At 23.1% G+C, this 22,916-nt stretch overlaps 1 protein-coding gene across 2 annotated transcripts in view; it reads left to right on the top strand.

Moving 5' to 3' along the window:
• LOC113553741 (cationic amino acid transporter 2) overlaps positions 1 to 22,916 on the top strand; it is an 88,228-nt gene that overhangs the window by 12,956 nt on the left and 52,356 nt on the right. For both annotated transcript variants that reach the window (XM_026957240.1, XM_026957239.1), the window contains exon 2: positions 22,138 to 22,323. In XM_026957240.1, the coding sequence (XP_026813041.1) occupies positions 22,177 to 22,323 (147 nt within the window). In that variant the 5' untranslated portion in view covers positions 22,138 to 22,176. The remainder of the gene's footprint in view (positions 1 to 22,137; positions 22,324 to 22,916) is intronic.

Here is a 22,916-nt window from a genome sequence, read left to right as displayed (position 1 = left end):
GTAATAATATTTTGAAAGTTTCTACAATAGTAAATACAGTTTGATATTAAAATAAATAATATCAATTCAAACCAGTGCTTTGACTGTTAAGTTTGTAAGTTTTAATTTTTTTTTAAACCTATTATAATTAGAAAATCGTTCTATAAAATATAGTATATTACGCATCTGGATACTAAATATAGCGTGCTGAAGGAAATATGACGTTTATTATTAAATATTGTAATTTTAATAAAACAAATCAATGGCTGTTAGTAGCTTATAAAGCAGTTATAGTTATTATAAAATGATTATACATTGAGGTACTATTGATTTTAAAGGAGAAAATCAACAATGGCCAAAACATGGTTTTTACAAGAAAATGTACCATCTATTATGCCTTAAACAAATAATTATATTTTAAAATTACGATTATAAATATTATATTTTATTGTTTATTACGCTATATTTATAAATTAATCGTATTATATACTTGGATTTTAAAATATTTAGAATCATTAATTAGAATGATCCTTAATCACCTGTCAAAAAGTAGGTAAGTACAAGTTATGCTATAGAATAAGAAAAATAAATTTAAATTAAAAAAAACTTGAAAAGGGACAATAACTGAGTGTTAGGTATTTGTTGCTTCACTAGCTTGAGCATAATAAGCCAGTGATGCATTACTAATCTATTCGTTCAAAAGTAATATAATAAATGTATTATAAAATTGTAAATCACTATTATTCGCTAAACGTTTTAAGCAAGCAAAGTCTTATTTTAACTAAACATAATAGTGATTATTTTTATTTTGAACTTTTTTATCTTAGGAGGTGCTTATTTTCTGATTAAATAAATAAAAATTATATTTTTATAATATGTTTACACTAGGAATATACATTTAAAAACTTCAGAGTAATTTAAGGTTAGATTACAGTTGCCTGTTGTGTTATAATTTATTTGTGTGTATAATAATTAAAATTATTAGAAGATTCTACTTGTTAAAAATGTAAAACGAATTTTTAATAAATACTAACCTAAGTATTTAGTTGAAACGAAATGGTTGCGATAAAAAAATGTTTTAGAAAAATAGTTTCAAAGAAAAAATACTAGATTACATAATAATATGAGTGTATATTGCCGATGTAAAAATAAAAATATTTAAAAATTTTTTGACCAAATTAATATACAAAATAGGATTAATATTAATATACATTTTTGAAATTGATAACTGTGTTAAGCACATATTTTCAGTTGTATAGAATTTTATAAAAATAATGTAGATAGTATAATTTAGAAGTTTTTGAGACAATTTTAAGATTTAAGTTAATGTGGTTTTCATGTATAAAATAAATAAATAATTTGAAAAATGTAGAGTTATATATTATTTATTATTCAGTTTAATTTGTAAAACAAAATTCATACATTTGTTTATTTTATTTGTGTACAATTTAGAGTATTTTATCTGCATAATCCCCTCAATAATTGTATAGATAATAAATGTTACGCCAAATTTATATTTTGCGTGAATAAAAATTACCTTTTCGAATTTTAGTAAAAAGATTGATGATCGAAACGAATGCATGTTTCGGAGTTTTATTAGAGTCCAAAATGCTTTAATTACATTATTAGAGACTAGACTGTGTATGTTTAATGTGAAAATATAATTTAAATAGTTTCTGTGTTAAGTTTTGAAATTCGTATTGAGTGTAGTACACGTAATCAACAAATTAATACAAACGGACGTTTTGAAATAGTTTGAATTAGATCATAAATAATATATTAATGAATAGTAGTAACATGCTTTAATTTAATAAGGATTAATTACACATAACCCTGTAATCAACACAGTTTTGTGCTATTATATTAACCTTACTTCTAATTCTGAACTCCCGAGTCATTATAAGGTATAGAATAGTTTAATACTTTAATAGTGATTATTAGTTAATATATTTCTCTATGTCATATTAATATGATCATGCAAACTTTTGATTAGATTAAAAGTATTTGGCTTAAGAGTTTTATTACATTTATTTTTTTTTTATACTTTAGTACAATAGTGTAGAAATAAATATTTTTAATTACCTATTTGAAATGTTCTTGAAATGAAAAATAATTTTATTACCAAAGACCTGATGTTTCTGAATTATAAATAAATTGTATAATTTTTATAGTGACAAAGTTAGAGTGGTATATAATGACAATAACTGCTTATAAAAACATAATAAATACAAAGTATCATCTAAACAACAGTTTGTGTTTGTACAGTATACAGACAGCACTTTTCTTATCAAAATTTTCGATTTTAATAGCTTCGATAACAAAAAATAGCTGACACACTAAACGTACGGATAAATATGATCATAATTATTATATAATACTATAGGCATAAGTACTAAATAATATCAATCCTAGCGCCCTTCCCGTTAAAACATGTTTTCATAAAAACTCCAATGAAAAGAAGTACTTAACATAAATACAATCGTTAAAAAATATCAAATAAAATTAATCAAATAAAAACACCGCAACCAAACCGTCAGCATTGTTATCTACAACAACTTAACAAGCCGTTACATCATAGAATATCACCTCTAATTAAATACATAACACATAAACATGAATAATCATTATCCGCAGATGTTAACAAATAATAATTCGCCTCAACTTTAGCAAACAACCTCGTTTCTAATAAATATTTGCATTCAATACTAATTGACATAAATGAAACTTTTCCACACAAAAATTATCAAAAGATATCTAATAAGCGACTGTACATATTCCTTTTTAATAAAACATTGGTGAATAATTTTATATACAACCACCCAATTATTACAATACCTATATAATAAGAAATTCAAACTCCGTAAACTGCATAATCCAAATAAAAGAATAATTTTATCTGACATCTATCTCAACATACCACATGTTGCTACAGAAAATTAATTCAATAAACGTAACGTAAGTTTATTCAACAATATTGCATTTCTAAGAGCAGGTATATATATACAAAATTCTGAATTTTATGACATTTCAAGTTTTTAATGCCAACTTTCATTAACCATGTAAACCTAAACAAGCTTCTAAACTGATTTATAATTCATAATGATGACACAAATTATAAAATATTTATATTTGACAACACATTTACATGTTTTTTAATGTAGAACTCAATGCCACATTACATCTAAATGCTCAGAAAGTCTGAAGTAAATATTATAATAAAAACACAGCCAGTTACAGTAGAAAATAAACTATGAAATATATATAAAATTAAATCAAATAAACAAACTGAAATATTATTACTAATAATGAAGACTCATTGAGTGATATGGAATTAGACCCGACATTTTGTATAAGAAGGTCGCTTTTCAAATCTTTCAATTTCTTTTATCTCTCAATACCAAAATCCTCAATAGACACCAATAACCCATTAATACATAATTTTAGATAACCAAACGAAAATAAGAAAATTCAAAAAAACCCAAAGTTAAATATAGTTCTTTAAACAAATTCTTAGAAAATAATGTTGTTTATGTGAGTCCTATGAAAAATTGTTCAATAACTACGAAGACTCCAAAATTGACTACATTACTTTCAAACACATTTTCGAAAATAATCAAGAACAATTAAGCCTACCAGATGTCAATAAAGAATTATATTATAACCAAAGAAGAATTACTTAATATATCCTAAAAACGTTATTCTCTCTATTTTTTTTTTTATAATTTTTTTTAAATTTAGTTTATTATTAGTATTTAACAAACTACTATTGTAAACATATTTAGAAATTTGTTTATTTAATTAATGCTTTTGAATACACAGATACGTTTTTTATTGTTTTGAATTTTTAATTCACTTTATAAGAATTTAATAATCTAATAAAATAATATGATATTTAGTCATTTAGATATTCATTGAATTTATATTTTATTAAAGTGAAAAATTGGAGCTCTAAGGTTTCATAACTGTTTCCATTTCATAATAATTCATCTTTCACACTTTTCTTGACGAGAAGTGCTTTGTTATATTTGACTAATCTTACTGCAACTGAGGTATTTATGCTGGGATTATCTTACCATTTTTTAATTCGCTATTGTACTGAATTAAGACTCAAGTGATAAGTCAAAGACTTAAGTCAATAACTTTTATGTTATTATTATTAAAATAATGTTACATTTTTTTGTAAACTCACTATTGTTTGCCTTTTTTGCATAAATAAGGGACCTATTGATTTAAATAAAGAGCTTGAGTTTATTTAAAGCATGTAAACGAATTTGTTGAGTTTAAATTTTAAGTTTGGGAAATATATTTATATATAATCGATGAGTGATGGCTATTATTATTTTAGTGATGGTTAACTTATTTAAATAATAAAACATAAATTTGGCCCTGTTCGTCTGAGGTATTCCTCTGATTGGTGATACTGGAGAAATTTATCAAATATTTTAACAAATATAATTTTCTCTTAAAATAATAAAATAATATATATAATAGACTAAAAACAAAAAAAAAGAAAAATCTGTAATAGTGTAAACATTTGATATTAATATAATAAATATAATATGTATATTAACTTTAAGTAATAAATGATAACATGTATTGGTTTATGCATTTTTTTATTAGTTCATTTAAGCAATAAAATATATTCTTTTGGGTACTTAAAAATAATCATGTGTCATTCTCATAGCTCACCTATGAAACTATATCTTGATAGAAATTTATCACTTTTCTTAGTATTTTAAATATTTAAGTATATGAAAAAGCTACTAAAAGTCATTTAAGGATTTTGAAGGAGGAATGCCAACAATCAGGGTCTTAACTAAAATCAATTAATATGAATCATTTTCGAATGTGGTGATTTAATCGAATTTGATACAATATACGAATCTGATTAAATTATTATAATGTGAGAGTTATTTTGTATCAATATTTTAAAAACTATATCATTGTATTCAACGAAGAAAAATTATTAAAAAATAAATTTTTCATTGAAAACTATAATAAAGAACTGCATCAAATTATTCAAGTATTTGAAAGACTAAAAAAGTTTTACCTTTAACTAAATTGAATTATAAAATAAGTTTTAAAATAATTTATAATTTAGTTGTTTTTATACTTTACAATAATTTATGCTAAATTAATATTATTAAAGTTAACAATTTATTATTCTACTATCTATTTTTTAATTTATATATTTTAAATATTTTATTAAATTATATTATATAGTACTTCATAAATTTTAAGAAAAAATAAAATATTATTAGTTGTTAAATAAATAATAATGCATGATTTATTTTTAATTATTGTATTATTGTTATACCCTGGTTCATGTTTAAATTGTTGATTATATTATTTAAATAGTGTTTATGCGTATGATTACGTCGTTATTAATATAATTTATATTTTATACAAAACGTATAAGAATTAATGTTTCTATTTTTAAAAAAAAATTGTCGACAATAATAATCATGCAATACAATTTAGAACAGAATATCAGAAATTTTATTTTGTTTACGTTAGTTACTAGTTGATATATTATACAGAACTATAAGGTGAACATTAGTTTTTCTAGGTAGTAGGTGTCTACAACTAGTCGGATGTTAAAATGTAGGGAAAAAAAAATGAATTTCCTTTATTATCACAATGGCTATCGGGGCACGCAAAACACTCGTTTTTTATTTTTCATACGATTTTTTTTGCATTCATTCTGAGAAACATATTTTTACAGCAGACAGGTTTGAATTAATGGCTGCTTTTAGTAGCAATGGTGCCTATGATCGTGTCATTTATATTGGTTGGGTTGGGTTCGAAGGGAAATTGAGCGACTTTTACCATTGACGTCATTAGTTTAAAACACTAAACTTCTTATAGTCTCATCAAACTTTGAAACTTATGAAAGTCGAATCATTTTGTTGATTTTATAAATGTTAATGATAACCATAGGCTTTATGATGTTTTCCCTGTATGAAATTCACTATTGTTTTAGTACAATCACGTTACACAATATACAAATATAAGACAAGTACATACTCGTACATTTTTCTTTGATAAAACTGAATGGATGGAAACAAGACTTTTAAAGTCGTGAACCAAAACTATAATGTTAGTGCTTTAATTTGTCTGGAAATTTGAACCATTTATCATGGTATATTATAATGTTTAGGTTGTACGTTTTAGGGTTACATAGTATTTTATAAATTAGAAAAAAATATTATGTATAGTTTAAACAGTGTTGAATAGTTTAAACTATTTTTTAGTTTTCATACTTGTATAGTAGGTATACAATAACTATTATATTTTCATTATTCCACGTAGCTATTTATCTTCGCATTGTTTGATAATATTACTTTTCGTTGTCAAGGTTTCCAAATTTAATTTTTTTTTTTTTAAAAAAAAAACAATTTATTGCAATATTCGATATATATTCCTATTTCACTATTTATTCATTTTATTTCTTATTTTAAGATCAATTATGTAAAATACAAAACTACCGATATGTCATGTTTAATTATTTCAAAATAATAATTATAAATAATAAAATTATGACTATGAAATTGAATATAATTATTATATAAATTAATAAAGATTTTAATAATATGCATATAAAGTATGATTGGAGATAAAAATACTAGTTAAGTGCATTTTTTATTATACATTTTAAAATAATTTTTAATTTTTGGATATTAAAACTATTCAATAAAATATTTTATAGCGATAAAATGAAAATAATATTAAATAAAGACATTTTTATTGAGATTAAAAAGTTCAAATCGCCTCTCAACAATTTTCACGCAACCAAGTATATTATGTAATAATATCTATGTATCTATAATATGTATACTATTTTATTAATTATAATAAATTTAATATTATTAAGTGGTTAAGTTTGTAAGTTTGTGAGTTTGTTTGTAGGAAGTAATCTCTAAAACTACTGATTCGATTTTAAAAATTCTTTAACCAATAGAGAGTTACATTATTTCCGAGTAACACACGATATATTCTATTGTGATTAATAATATTTTTCAATAAATTTCGAGAAAAATGGGTTGATGCGTTGATTTATCGACATACGCTGACTATAGGTGAATATAATGTACCATGTGAGTTTTAAAAAATATTTTTCTTTTATAGTTCTATACAAAAATCCACGGCATTACATATTTATCTAAAAAAACCTCTATTGTGCATTTAATATAAACTATAGTAATGTATAGTGGCGTGCGGTGATATTTTATACTGAGTAAATGCTAAATAAGCTTATCTAATATAAACAAGTATTTTTTAATATAGATTTAACTTTATATGTATAAATATCATATTTAAAATATTATGATATTATCATAGTAATATTAACCTATTGGTTATAATAAATTATCTATCTATACATATATTATATACGGATTATATAATTTAGTATATTATTAAATGTAAAGATCGAAATCATTGTCGTGCATGAACTTTGAATCAATCGATTATCTTGATTTTTTTTTAAATAAAATATTAGGTTAATGAAAAATCAACTAATTAATTTGTTAAATATTATATGCACTAAAAATATGGTAAATATGCATTTTTTCATCCATGTTACCAATTATTGGAAATAAGTATTTTAGTGAATAGTTTTTGTAGTATAATAGTACCAAAATTGTTCTTTGTTTTTGGTTAACACTATTGAAACTTTACGAGTTGTTGGTTTTTGGTCTAGAATGAAAAGGAAATCAAAGTTGGGTCGTTCAATAAAAAGAAAAAAAAATATTGAGTTAAATGGTAAAAAGAAGCTACACTGGGCATCCCAGCTATGTAAAATTAATAAGTATATCAAAAATATCATTTATACATAAAATTAGAAAACTAAAACTAAAAATATTATTTATCCACACGCTTAATGTTAGCATTAGGCAACCAAATTTAACATATTTAATATGCATTTTGTACATGCAACGAAGTGCACGGGGATAGCTAATATATTATAATATAGTAAGTTAAAATAGTATACTCATTATTCAATTCAAATATATATTAAACTTTATTACCTAACATATTATTTTAATTATTACTAAGTCATTTAATTTGTCCTTGAGCATATGAATATGGGTTTTTTCTTTTTTAATGAACAGTACACTTGTTACTGACCATTATTTTATGTTCTACTTTAATCAATCACATCCATTTAATAAATAAATTAAATAATACACCTCAAATATTGGAAAATATACAATATTGATTGTTAAGAGTTATCAAAGTACAATTATTAAAATTATAATAGTATTTATAAATAGGTATATTACGTATAAGTATACCTATTATTTGTTTAATATAATATAATTTTATGAATCAATGTGTTTAAGTATATGACTTATTTTGTATTCTATGTTTATGTATTCTCTAAATAAAATTATTGTAATATGTTTATAAATTTATTCAACATTATAATGTCATATAAGATCATTATAATATGTAATATATACGTCATGTAAGTTATATAAATCAATATACTTTTTATTTATCATAATATCGCGATTGCAATACATTTTTTTCCATATACATTTTTACGTATCAATTAATTAAGTTTTAAATACTGCATGTTGTATACACCTAGTTTTTTTTTTTATAGCATAAATGTATAATATACATTTCATTATTGTTTATGCCTGCTATTTACGTCGTTGATATTTCTGCTGTAAATGGTAACACTAATGATTTTTTTCCCATCTAAAGAAGAAAACAATACGTTCAATTTAACCAAAATTATATTATTTATATATTAAGACTTCTATTGTGTTCTTAAGAAGAACAAATAAGGAATAACTTAAATATTATTCGATAACATATTTTCAAAAAATTTGTAAAATTATTTCAAGTGATATTGTGGTCTATGCTATATAAACATTGGTGTATTCCAGAGCGCCAAACAGTTTGTAATTTTCTTGGATATTTTTTCTTTAAGCTTTCAAAATTGAATATAATTATTTTTATCTTATTTATGGTTAAAGTATTGGTGTATGATATATCCATAACTTATTCTACAAATATCAAATTATAGTATTAAATATATTATGAGCTACGTATTTTATTATATTGTGATAGAAAACAAATACTTTCATAATTTTTTACTAGTTATCGTATAATAATATGTACCTATTCCTATGAATAATTTAAAGTTTAATTCTTTTAATACATTAATCGTCACATATTTCAAATGTCAGATAAAAAAATATATATTTCTAAATTGGTTTTATTTATCATTATAGGTATATAATATAATATTAAAAAGTGTAACTTTATATTATATAATTAAAAAGCTAATAGTATATTAATATATATTAGTTTTATATTTCAAATAGTTAACATGACTGTTTTGATTATTGGTCTAATATGAAAGGTTAGGTTAGGTATAATCAAATTATTTTATATAATATTAACATGATTATTTTCGGTTCCTTTTCGTAGAATACTATGTTTATAAATGTAAAAGCTCAAAATTTAATTTTAAATCAATGTAGCTAAACGCATATACTTTTTTTTTATCACACCGTTGAGAATCCGTGATTTATTACTATCAATCTTGTGTCTGTCTATAGAAGAATTTAACGAACCTTTTGAATGTTGAAAGTATAAAGGTTAGACCAAAAGCCTTAAGGTTTGGTAAAAAAGGGAAAAAATGCTTTCTAACCGGAAAACCTAACTGATGTTTTTTGTTCCATTTCTTTCTAACCCAAATTAAAGTCCTTGTAAGCCTTTTATATGTATTTAACCCCCAGAATGATCGCAGAAGCTCAGAGACAACAATGTTGTAAGGATAAACATAAACCAACATTTTTTTAAATGAATAATTTTTAAACTGTATATTCTAACAAATTATGAGTTTATACAAAGATTTGTTGTTACACAATAGATATTTATTTGAAATATTTTTAAAATTATTTTTAATTTTTTACATGCATATTTCCTTAGTGCAGTGAACGTTTATTTTTTACTAAGTGAGCATTATTGTTTTATATGCATTATTAGTATTAATATTTTCTATAGAGTATCATCTACCGCCTATTTTATTAATAATGAGGATAATAATATATGGCATGCATAATGCACATATATTTTGAAAATACTATTCAAAAATATTAAGTTTCGCGAAGGAAACCATAGTACCCATAAATTATAACCCTATTTCTTTATAATTTATACACTATAATCCCACGCAATTAAACATCAACTAATTATGTATATATAATTGCTCACCCCACAGGATATTGTAACCTACGGAATGTTCTTTTTTGTTATAAAAAATTCATCATACTTTTGACCTGAAACCCCTCTCCATGGTCAAGTTAATTTCCTGAAGAGGCTTACGGGAAAACAACACAATGCTTTTGGCACGCAACAGGAAGCCGTCCCCGAATATTCTCGTTCCATAAACAAATAATAGGTTTTGGCCTTTTGATTAATCCTTACGAGACTCAGTTGGTTTATATTGAACTCAATAAATATTTTGGTAACGAAAATAATTAAAGTTTCAATTATTTATAACATTATCGAATGGCAAATTATATTATTATATTATTTTAGTAATAACTCTTCTGAAATACTCTAGTTTAGTTATTTTTTATGAATTGAAGCATTTGATATTGATATAATATTTAAAAAAAATAACCACATAAACGCTCTAATAATATTAAAAGGTTATAAGTTTTGGAAATTTAAATAAAATTCTTTTAAATTTGAAATTTCACCTTTGTAAGTAAATATTTAGATATTTGTAAAATATTGAATCTATTTTGTTAATTGTTTATCAGTTTCGTCTAACCTTTGATAAACATACTCAATTTTAATTTTAATATTTAAGTAGGTGATATATTGTTGCACTACTCAAAGTATATTACAAAATAATTACAACAATTATGCTTTAAACAAAAAGAGTAATAACGCTTGGAAAGCTATATAAAATTTTATAATACGCTATAACAATAACGGGAGTAAGAATATGACATAGAATGTCAGTATGGCAGTATGGAATGTCACTAAAACATTTAACCGAGTTGATCGCACATTGTTGAAATATTTAGAATAAAAGAATATTTTATCAAACAATTTAAATTCTTTTCATTAAATAAGTACCTACTCCTAAAGTTTTACTCAAGCTAAAAACTAATAAGAAGTGGGACGTTTCGGTAAAGTCGTTTGAATTATGACGTATAACACCTACACTCATTTTAAATAAAAAATAATGATAAATATAGGTAATACAGAGTGTCCCGTGAGGATTTTTTGTAATTGTATGCTTAAGTAAATAATGTATTAAATTGTATTTACACTGAAAATTGTCTAGGAATATTTATAAGTATATAGGGTGTCCCGTGAGATTTACCCATTGCGGTATCTCTTGAAATAATGGAGATATCATAATTCTGGGTTTTCAATAAGATTCATATGAATAAAAGTTACAATTATTTGATGTTTTGATTATTTATTTAAATGTTTTGGTAAAACAATTAAAAATATATTTTTTTATTTAATAATTTTCAAAAAAAATATTGTAAAGTTCATTTTTCTGAAAATATTGACGATCAACATTTTAATTTCATTAATCTCCTGATTTTTAATATTTTTTCTAGTTTCGAGAAAAACACTGTAAGCGTTCGCCGGCTGTACGAGTACGTGGGCCACATGTTTCATACAATGATACAACAATTGTATTAAACAATACACAGTTTTTTTTTTTTTTGAAACATTAAAATAAATTAAAACAATAGCAATATTTGTAGTTCTTGATCCTGTAACTCTTAGAAACCAGAATTATGATAACTTCATTATTTCAGGAGATATCATAATAGGTAAATCCTCACGGGACACTTTATATACTTATAAATATTCTTGGACAATTTTCAGTGTAAATACAATTTAATAAATTGTTTACTTGAGCATACAATTGCGTTATTAAATAATAATAGACGAATTTAAATAATTGTTTTTATTCAGTTTCAAAAAAAATTTGCTTACCATTTAATGGTTTACTATATTGTTCTATTACCTAATAATTCTTATTAGAAAATGTTACCCGCCGTTTTTCCCGAATCGAAATTCCCGAATGAATTTTTTCCCGAATAGTATTTTGCCCGAAAGTCCGAAAATCCGAAACCTGTTTTCCCAAACACTTTTTTCTCGACGGTTATTGTTCCCGAAATATAAAAAAAAAAAAAATTTTTTTTTTATTTACAGGTATATTTTCTATGTATTATATTTTATACCTGTATAAGATAAAAATAGTATTTACGAAAAAGTATGGATATTTTACCTTTATCCCAATTTACCATCGTTACAACAACATATGTATAATATATATATACTATTACTATCTTTGCCACACGAACATTTAATTAATTTGTATTTTACACCTATATCATCGTGCGCTAGTGATACTATTATTAAGATTATTATCGCTTGTATACCTAGAAAAGTACTATAAAGCTCAGATATATAGTATACAACTATTGGGCGTATTATATCAATACAAACAAATTTTATCGATATCAGCGACGACTCATCGAATTAGGTGTTTGATATGCTCACGTACAACGTACTTATCGCATATTTATCAATAATATTCATTGTAACCTATGGATAATTATGCGAGGAGTTGCATCCCGCATGCGCACATCGATCATCACTAATATAAAAACATCAACCTTACCTTTACTCTGCTCTCGGTGAGTTCCAAAAAGAACAAGCTGATGTAAAGATAATGATCTAAGAGCTGAGTCTAGGGCGAAAATTGAGAGCTCAGTCAAAAAGAAAATGGCGAGACTTTCAGATGCAAATTATGGCCATTACTGCTGACTTTAATACATACTAAGAATTAGATTTTCTGAAGGCAATCACGCATAAGGCATAATATTGTTTTGTGAAATTATTTTGTATTTTGTTTTTTTTTTTTTTATTATTGGTCAATTTATATGTATTACTACAATTTATTAATTTTTATATTTTATACGTATTATAATTTATCGATTTTAAAATATTAAATTATTAAATTACCGCAATTATTTTATTATTATTAATTGTGTTAATTCATTTTTATTTTTATACGTATTATAATTTATATTCGGATTTTCGGATAAAGTACCATTCGGGAATTTCAATTCGGGAAAAAGGTGTTCGAGATAAAAGGTTTCAGGTTTTCAGACTTTCGGAAAAAAATACTATTCGAGGAAAAATTCATTCGGTAATTTTGATTCGGGCAAAATACCGATAACCTTAGAAATTATTATGGCTTTTCAATATGTTGTTATTAATACGTTTGAAATTTTTTTATGAAAATATATATTTACTGAAAATAATATAATTTTATAATTTTGGCCACTTATAATTAATTAAATATTTATTGTACTTACATGTTTGTTATTTTTATAAAAATTGTTATAATGAGATTTATGCCTAAAAAGTTTCTGCACCCAGGTAACAGGATATGTATGCGCATAATCTACATACCACATTCGCACGCTTATGATTAGATAATAGCAAAATATATTTAAGATAATATTGGTAGGTACAATACTTACAATATATTAGTTCAAATTGGATATGGGTGTCGTATTTGTAATATTTTAAGGAGACAGGCGCAAAATAATAAAAAAAAAAAAAATCATAGTTTAAATTAAATAAAAATTTATACAGCCGAGTCGCAATAACTCGAAGTTGATAAAATTTTGCTTCAAGATATGTATTATTCAAGATATCTAACTCGGATTTATATTAATTTATTTTTCTAGGGGAATAAAAAAAAATTGAGTTGTTAAGTTTTTTGAGTTATCGCGACTTGATTATATTTGTATTGGTATATTATATTTAATTAAAATACAGGAAAAAGATAAAGTATAGCCAAATGTATTATTCGGTAGGTATCGGTAAAGAAGAACAGCACATTTTTTCGTTTCATGATGTTTAAGTCATTAAACAATGGTACATAATCATTATTAAATTACAAGTTAATATTATTTTTCCATGGGAGCTAGGCCATATCCGTCCCCCTCAATAGGCGACCATCATAATGATGAATACAATTATTTTTATAACATTTTATGTGTAAATAATAAAATTGTATATAATTTGAAAAATTTCTATGAAAACCATCATGGTTACCTTTTTTATCGACCATATAATATTATTATGTTTGCGTTGTCTATTGTTTAATAATGAATTTATAATATATTTATTTTTTTTTAAATTCTCATGAATATATTTTTCTCAGTTTCTAGCTATTAAATGTTTCTAACGTTTGCCTTATGTTAGGTCCAAACAGAATTTCTAGAAAACTTGGAAATAAATGTTAAAACATGGTATATACTAGCATATAATAAACTTGCTGTGAATAATAGTATTCTATTTTTAATTTTTAATTTTTACTAATATAGTTGAAAAAACCCTTATTTGTATATAATTGTGAATTATATAAAACCTTTAGGTATATGTTATATTATATAAATAACAATGTATACGTTGAAAATAAATAATATGGTTCTTATATTAATTGTATTTCATGACCATTTAATTTAAGATTTATTTTGACAAAAAGTATTAAGCGGTAAACTTTAAAAATTCCAAAATGCATTAGCATATTATACAAATATTATCATAACTAGTAAAATGTGTATACTAATAATTATATAAAATGTTCAAATACAATATCGGAATACTCTAGATTTGGAAATAAGTTCATGTCTCACAAGGAAACTATTGTCATTGAAAATAAAAAACCCTATACTTAAACCAATGAGCTATTTTGTTTGGTTATATTTTATCGCGGATGCTTTTATTATAACAAAATTAAAACTATTATCAAAAAATTGTTTCACATAAAACATTTACTTTTGATGATCATCAATCAAGAAAACAGATTCAAACTTGTATTTGCATATTGTCTCTTAATAAAATTCCAAGAAAAATTTTAACATAGTAATCCAAAAATTTCGCGAGTTCTTTTAATTTCACAAATTTTTTTTTTACACTAGAAACGAGTTTATAAGTTTTATTTTTTAAATTATACTTCTTTTGTGGACTGTGTATTTTGTTTTTTTATTTAGATTTTTAGTATAGCTATGATATATTGTACCCATTTACAAGGTTTTGTTTATTAGTTTTTTTTTTTTTAAATGCGGGTAAAATATTTTAGACTTTTTTAAATATATAACTTAGAAAAAATAACAAAGCACAACGGAAAAAAGGAATATTTACCAATTTTGATAAAATAAATTTTGTTTGTTATTGCTGTGATTGAGTTATGAATAAGATGAATCTTGAAATTTATCAAACATTATTTTTATAGAATTTTCTAAATATATATAATATAGGCATTTGGTCAAATTTTCAAATTTGTATGATTATTATAAAACACAATTGTCTATTAAACATGTGATTACTTAACATACAATTTGTTTTGTTTGCCCTAATTAGTAAGATAAGTTTTGGACATTTTTACTATTAAATAACAAAGTATCAAGATTAATTTTCGTATTATGAAACATATTTAAATTAAAAATATAAATATTTTTGCTGTTTATTTAGAAAACAAAAGAACGCATTGATCTAATAGACCATCTCTCTCGGTTTTTGTATGTAATCATTTATAATTTAATTAAATTGTATTACAATATATTAATATATGATTTACTCGTTGATTAAGGAAATTTTATACATGCTATACCGAGGTCAATTTCCCTCGATTTTCTTAATTGTTTAATAATATTTTATTCTGTTAAGTGTTTTTCAAATTTTGAGTAAAGATATACAAATAAAAATATGAATATTAAATTAATATATTACAAGTGAATTATAAATTATTTTTATAGGTTATTCATGTTTAGCTGAAGGATATTAAATACATTATTTAGATTCTGAACTAAGATAAAAATCATTGGTTTTATTTAATGATAATATATTAATAAAAATGATGTTTTGTTTTGTTTTTCGGATGAGTATAATCTATAAATGTACTATCATTACTTAATATTGACCATAAAAACATTTGATATCATAACCAGTATTTTTAATTATACTTTATGCATACATTTTTTATTTATTAATTGCACCCTTTGCAGAACTATCGCGATACGTGACATTCTTGGCGTTATTTATATAAATATATAATATACATACTTGTTTTCCTTACTATTAGCGATTCACGAACTTAATTAAATAAATGTCAAATTAATCAAAAGTATTTGACATTTATTATGTAATATAGTTAAACTTAGCAATGTTGAATTTACTAAACTAAACAAATAATATGGAAATGTAAAGATAAAATTCAGTAATTTTATAAAATATCTTCGAAAGTTTACAAAATTGTAAATTATATTGTTCTTACAGAATATTTCTAAACTATTAAATACATTTGTTTACGATAGTATAAACTTTTATAATGTTACTTTTTAAAAAAAATATTTCATTCAGTAAGCTATAAAATAATGTACACCTTGTTGTATTGATTTTGGTGCTGTATAAATTATATTTTATGGGCTTTTCTATATATAATTTAGTAAATTCACATCTTTAATCGACTTAAATAGAAACTAATATTCGTTTATATATATATATATATATATATATAGTTAATAATTATATAAAAAAAAGGTTTACTACAATTGCCTAACACCCGACTTTCAAGTATATTAATTAATACTAATATACTACTTGTAAATAAGGAACCACTATAACTGTCCTATTTGTTCATTGAATTGAGACTACCGCTGAATAATAATTATTCTTAAGTGTTTTTTGCTGCATATAATACAAAAAAGTAACGACAAGAGTTTTTTAAACAATAGTATAACTATAGGTATTAGTATTATAACTTGATTACATGTAACTGTTAAATTTTATTCTAGACGTAACTGTATATATATACATATATATATAGTTTATTATAATATACCATACTATATTATAGCATAATACTAATTTATTTATACGAGACTATATAATATTAGGCGCTATTCTGTATTATATTCTGTAATTCGCTATTTTGTTTGTTAAGTTTTCGATAAAACCCTGGTAAATTTAAATTTGGTTGTGGTTAGATCTTGGAATGCTGACGTATTATATGAACATGTAAAGACAATTATTAATCTGCTCTTGATATAATTAATATAGTTGTGAAGTTTAAATTTGGCTTAAAATGATGCTCAGATAATAATTTAATTTATATAAACATATTTAATATTAATCATTGAATTCAGTTTTTAAATTAATTTCTTATTATTCTGATTAACAAATAATAGTAGATTGTTGGTAATAACTTATTACTTCTTAAATTATACTTTTATAATACCTAAGTATTTTAAAAATCTTTTCCATAAAAAAAAAAAAATAAAAAAATGCTTTTATAGTATCAGTTAGTTATTACACATTTAAAATATATTATTAAATAAGAAAATAATAATTATTTTTTTTAATTTTAAAAGTTAATAATAATATTTTTGTACCTATATTGTTTATATTGGTTATTTATTTATCAGTTATTTTAATATATTATTATAATATATAATATTAAATTATCTTCTACTATAAGGTTTAAAAGCTTTACTAAAATGGTAAATAAATTTATTCCAGTATTTTATGCTATATTCGATTGGACAAATAATATTAATAGACAAACGTTACTTTTTGTCTAAAGTGCCAGAAACACACAGAAAGGCACTTACATATATTCAGTGAGTGATCTTATTTAACCAACCATACTTAGGTTTATGCATTCAAAGGATTCTAGTTGAGATATGACTTTGACGGATAAATCATAGAATGTGAAGATAATTTATTCTATGTTTTTGAAGTTCCAGCATATATTTCTTATAATATAAATTTGATTTGAAATCTCCTTATAAAATTGAATTAATATTTTTTTTTTTTGATAAAATATTATAAATAATTTACTGTTAATATTATACATATTATATTTATTGATTATATCACATAACAATAAAATTATACATTTTATAGTTACATATAATTTATACAAAAATATATCATTTTAAAATAGATTGTGAGCTTGGATGATCAAGAGGATAGACGTTACTTTAACTTCTAGTTTTTATAAATATTTTTAGTTTTAGAACACAAAAAATATTTCAAAAGTTTCTTACAATACGTGTACATTGATTTAAAAGTAAAACATATAGTAGACCAAAATGTTTTTTATCTTGGAAAAATTAATATTAGTAGTTTAAAAAAATCATGAACATTTTCAATGGTTATTTTGTTGGTAATATTCATACATAGTTATTAAATATGAATACCAGAAGGTAATCATAATTTATTCACTTTTTTCCCGGTCATCCAATCCTTCAATTTAATTTTCTGAAATGAGATTTTGGCCTGTAAATTTAATATTGTTGGTACTAATTCAACATTTTTTCTATGCTCAGATTTCTACGAATAGTATGCGTCATTCGATTCAAAACGTGTAATAGTTTATGAATCAAATATTAGGACTGAAAATATAACTTCTAAGTGAAAATAATATTTCTTTTATCTATAAAATATTATTTCGTAAAACAAAGTTGAATTCACTATACAATTTAAAGGTTATTTAAATGTACGAATGCATTTTCCTTTAAAATCATAGCGTTTCTGTTTCGTATAAATACTGTAGATGTTAAGTGCTATTTATATTTTGATTTTTACTAGAATGGTACTTAATATATTTAATGATTTATTTTAAGTTATTGAATCAAACTTTACCTAGTATGTACAATAGAACTATACTATTATTGAATCTATCATAGTATAAAAATCTGTTACTGGAGTTTCATGAATATTTCAATACCAAAGTATACAATATATTTATATACACATTTCAGGAGATAAAACTTTTTTGATTTTTTACTTTAACTGTTCTGACAAACAACTAGTTTTTGCAACTAACTTTTAGTTTAACTACTTTCTGTTCTCTCCAAAAACTATCATATGTTATGTTGTAGACTGCAGTGTACACGTCTTGGTAGTATGTAACATTCTTCACAAAAATTAAATTAACTTTTAAATTTATTTCTACCGTAGGATAAAGTATAATAAAAATAACTTTTTATACGGTATTAGGCTTATACTTAGACATAAGATAATCAATCATGTATGGATTATGTCTGAACACTAAAATTATAATTAATAATTTTCAAATATAAAATACGATTATGTTTTGTCATCTTGTTTCTTTAAAAGAGAATATGAGTAAGCTGTGATAATTCATATGAAAGGATTATGTTTGTAATTATTATTAAAACATAATACTCAATTATTGATTATTTCATGTATAATACAATTTTTTGTACCCAATCTTATACAACTGAATAATTTAATTATGCAATTAAGCATTACACAATATGCTTATAATTTTAAAGACAAATATTATTTTTGTAAATAAAATTACTACATTTTTAGTTTAGTATTTGTAATTCTGATTAAAATGTAAGTTGGTAGTGATATTACTATATTAAGTACACGTTCTAAATTAAATAGTAAAATAAAATACAATTTGATTGCTACATGGTATATATCGTACTCGTACTATCCATTCAAGCATAATTTAATTAAAATATATCTTTTAAAATAAACTGAACCTCGCGTACTATTCATCAATAGAATTCTAAAAACCATAAAATATCTGAAATGCACGGATTTGTTTTAATATAGATTTCTGTTCAATATAAACAATTAGGTAACATAAATTAATTTATCTGTTTGATTCAACACTAGCAGCAAAATTTATGAATAAAACATGAACGTCATTTTATTTTTGAATAAATGGTACGAATTAACAGCAAAAGAAGATGACTCAGTTTTTTGAAAATGAGTAATAGAGATAAGTGTAATAAAAATTAATTTAAAAGTTTTTTGGTTATTTCTTCTTCTTCTTAATTTATAAAACAAACTCTGATTTAATATGAACATTTGGGCAAAATTATCATTACCAAGTTTTATTCATGGTTGCATAGTTATTAGTAAATTCAAACGATCGACATTAGTATAAGTAAACTTTTATTCATATGAATAACAATATTTTTTTCACGTTTAACTAATATTGATTTTTGTAAAATATAAATGCAAGCAAATAACATAATAAGCTACTATTAATTAAATCCAACACTCAATTTTAAAATGTATACCAATTACTTATGTGGGTATATTCGCAAAAAATTACAATTTTATAATAAATAATTTGAACAAGATAATATAGGTGCCTATCTTTACAGTACTTATTTTTATACACTATGCACGTTTAACTTTAATCAGTTAATTCACAATCAACTATAATAAAAAAATACAAATGATTTATTATCATTGGTTTTATAATAGAAGCCGAATAAAAACCGTTAAATAATGTATTATAGAAATGTTCACAAAAATAAAAATAAAACAACTTTTCGGTCGTTTTAATTTTCCGGTATACAACACATGAACATAACATGATTTTAAATTTTAAGTACTTTAGAATTCAAATTATTTTCGTTATCGTTGTACAGTGTTTAATAATGAATATTGGTGGGTTGAGGTAATACGTTCGTTGGTTTTTTTTTATGTTTATTTACGTCGCACCCAGACTACGGAGTCGGATCAATGAACGGTGTGACGTCAGAATAAGCAAGACATGTTTATATTGTGAATACATTTAGAAATATAATATTGCGTGTAACTATTTCACCCCTTAAACTTATGAATGAGAATTAACATTGGTGTTTCTTTTATTTTTAATTGTTTTAAATCCTCATTAATTTCTACTTGTAGAGGTTGAATAAAAATGTAAATATTTGTATAAGTATATCTTCGTACTTATACCACGTAACTTTTCAATATAGATTATTGTAAAATTTTCATCTTTTGTCCTATTATATTCTTTATTGCGTAAGGAAAAGATAAGATTTTAAATAATCTAATATTTTCTTATAATTAAATGTTTGGGAAGTGTAACGAAAATAAAAATTTAGTCTATTTTGAATAAATAGTATAATATAATCCGTGTTAAATACAAAGAAACAAAGTTATTGTTTGATTATGACTGTATGTGTGCAGGTGATGATCTAGAAGAGACTAAGGAGATTTATCCATCTACTTTTTTGATTTACCTAATGAAGTATCTAACCAATAGATTGTCAAGACAAAATAAATATTCATGGTTGATTGGTCAAAAGAACATACATAAAGCTATATTTATTTTTTGTTATTGTGTAATTTATTATGATTTAAAAAATATATTGTTGCCAATAATTAATAATCTGTATTAAATTTTAAATTTATATATTATGTTTTTATCTTTCTGAAAACAAAATTCAATCCCCTTAATTTAAATTTTTATATAGTTATTCATGAATAAATGTTTAAAGTTAGATATTTTAAATTATGATAAAATCAATTTAAAAAAAAGCTTTTATATATATTGTGGAATAAAAAATAATGACCTAGAAATAGTTTTTAAATAATTATAATATAATATAGTGTTGATCGTTATAAGTGATAGCTAAGCTGACATTACTTTAGAAAATGTTTACGTGACAATAAATATATTATAATATTAATTTATTTTTAAAATATGAGAGAATAAATTAAATAATGCCCATAGTAATTTGTTGATTCTTAAATCTATTGGTAATGTTTTATTTTGTTAAATAATTTATCAACATATTTATGTTATTTTAATTTTAGTGTTCATATTTAATGTTAGATTTATTTAAAGTTGAAATTATTTTACTTAATAAGTATATCGAGTGCTAACAGATAAATTATTTGTTTTCAATATTAGGCTGTCAGTAAACTAAAAGATTAATAGCCTACACGTTTATTCTGTGTACAATTTACTGAAATGACAAAAATTATTTACGCCCGTTTTTACTGTATCATAGTCGTATTTTGTATTTATATTGCAAAAAATTTAAAATATATATTTATAGTATATTTTTAAAAAGAATAAAAGTTAACCGAAGTGGAAATATAACAATTTCAATATCTGTTTTCGTGACTTTATAGAATGCAATCTAATTTATGCAAATAAATTTAGTACTTGTGTTATAATAAGTTATTAAAAACAATAAATCAATCTACTTATCGTATTTTATTAAATACGTTAAAAAATAAAAATAAAATAGAATACTTTTATGTTTGACCTACTTTTGTTTTTAGAGTTTCAGATAACGAATTAGTCGCTATAAGAAAATCATCATGTCGGTGCCTAAATTACCAACTGATTTCCGGAGGGATGGCTTAGCTCTGATCACACGCATGGTCAGAACAAAAGACTTAGATGACCTTCAGGGTGAATCAAGCCCGCCAGGACGATTTGATCCACATCATCCAACGAAATTAAAAGTACGTTTTTTCAAAAATTATTTTCATGAATTTTATGGGATTATAATAATACAATTACATTTAAGCGGAGTATACAAACTTTTATGGTATATTATACAACTATCAATAGTAAAAGGATCTCTATCAATGTAGGTTATTGTTTAAATATTTCAGTACTGAATATCAATATTGTCAATATTCTAGACTTATAAATTATTATGCATAAAAAGCAGTTAAAATCAATGACGTTACATTTTAATACCCAACTTAATATCGCTGTATAATCAATTTACTGCTCACATCTATAACATACATGTTTTCCATAAGATATAATATATATTTAGAACTGTAGATACTTTTAAAAATGAATTTCATTACTTGTGTTTTTCGATAGAAATTAATATCCAACAGTCGTACAGAAAATGGTACTACGTTTATTCACGACAGGTGAAAGCGATGTCAATACATTTTTCAATGGACGGAACTCGAAAAGTTCGTTTAAAAGTTTATATTCGTGAGTGGATTGATTTCAGATTTAACACTGTTTCAAATAAAAGGGCATGATTGTGTACAGTAACATTAATTGACGTCATTTTTTTATTTCAAAACTTTTC

Source organism: Rhopalosiphum maidis, chromosome 2 (assembly GCF_003676215.2).
Source record: "Rhopalosiphum maidis isolate BTI-1 chromosome 2, ASM367621v3, whole genome shotgun sequence".
Taxonomy (NCBI): domain Eukaryota; kingdom Metazoa; phylum Arthropoda; class Insecta; order Hemiptera; family Aphididae; genus Rhopalosiphum; species Rhopalosiphum maidis.
Note: the sequence above shows the minus strand (reverse complement) of the source record. Positions and strands in the feature narration are given on the sequence as shown.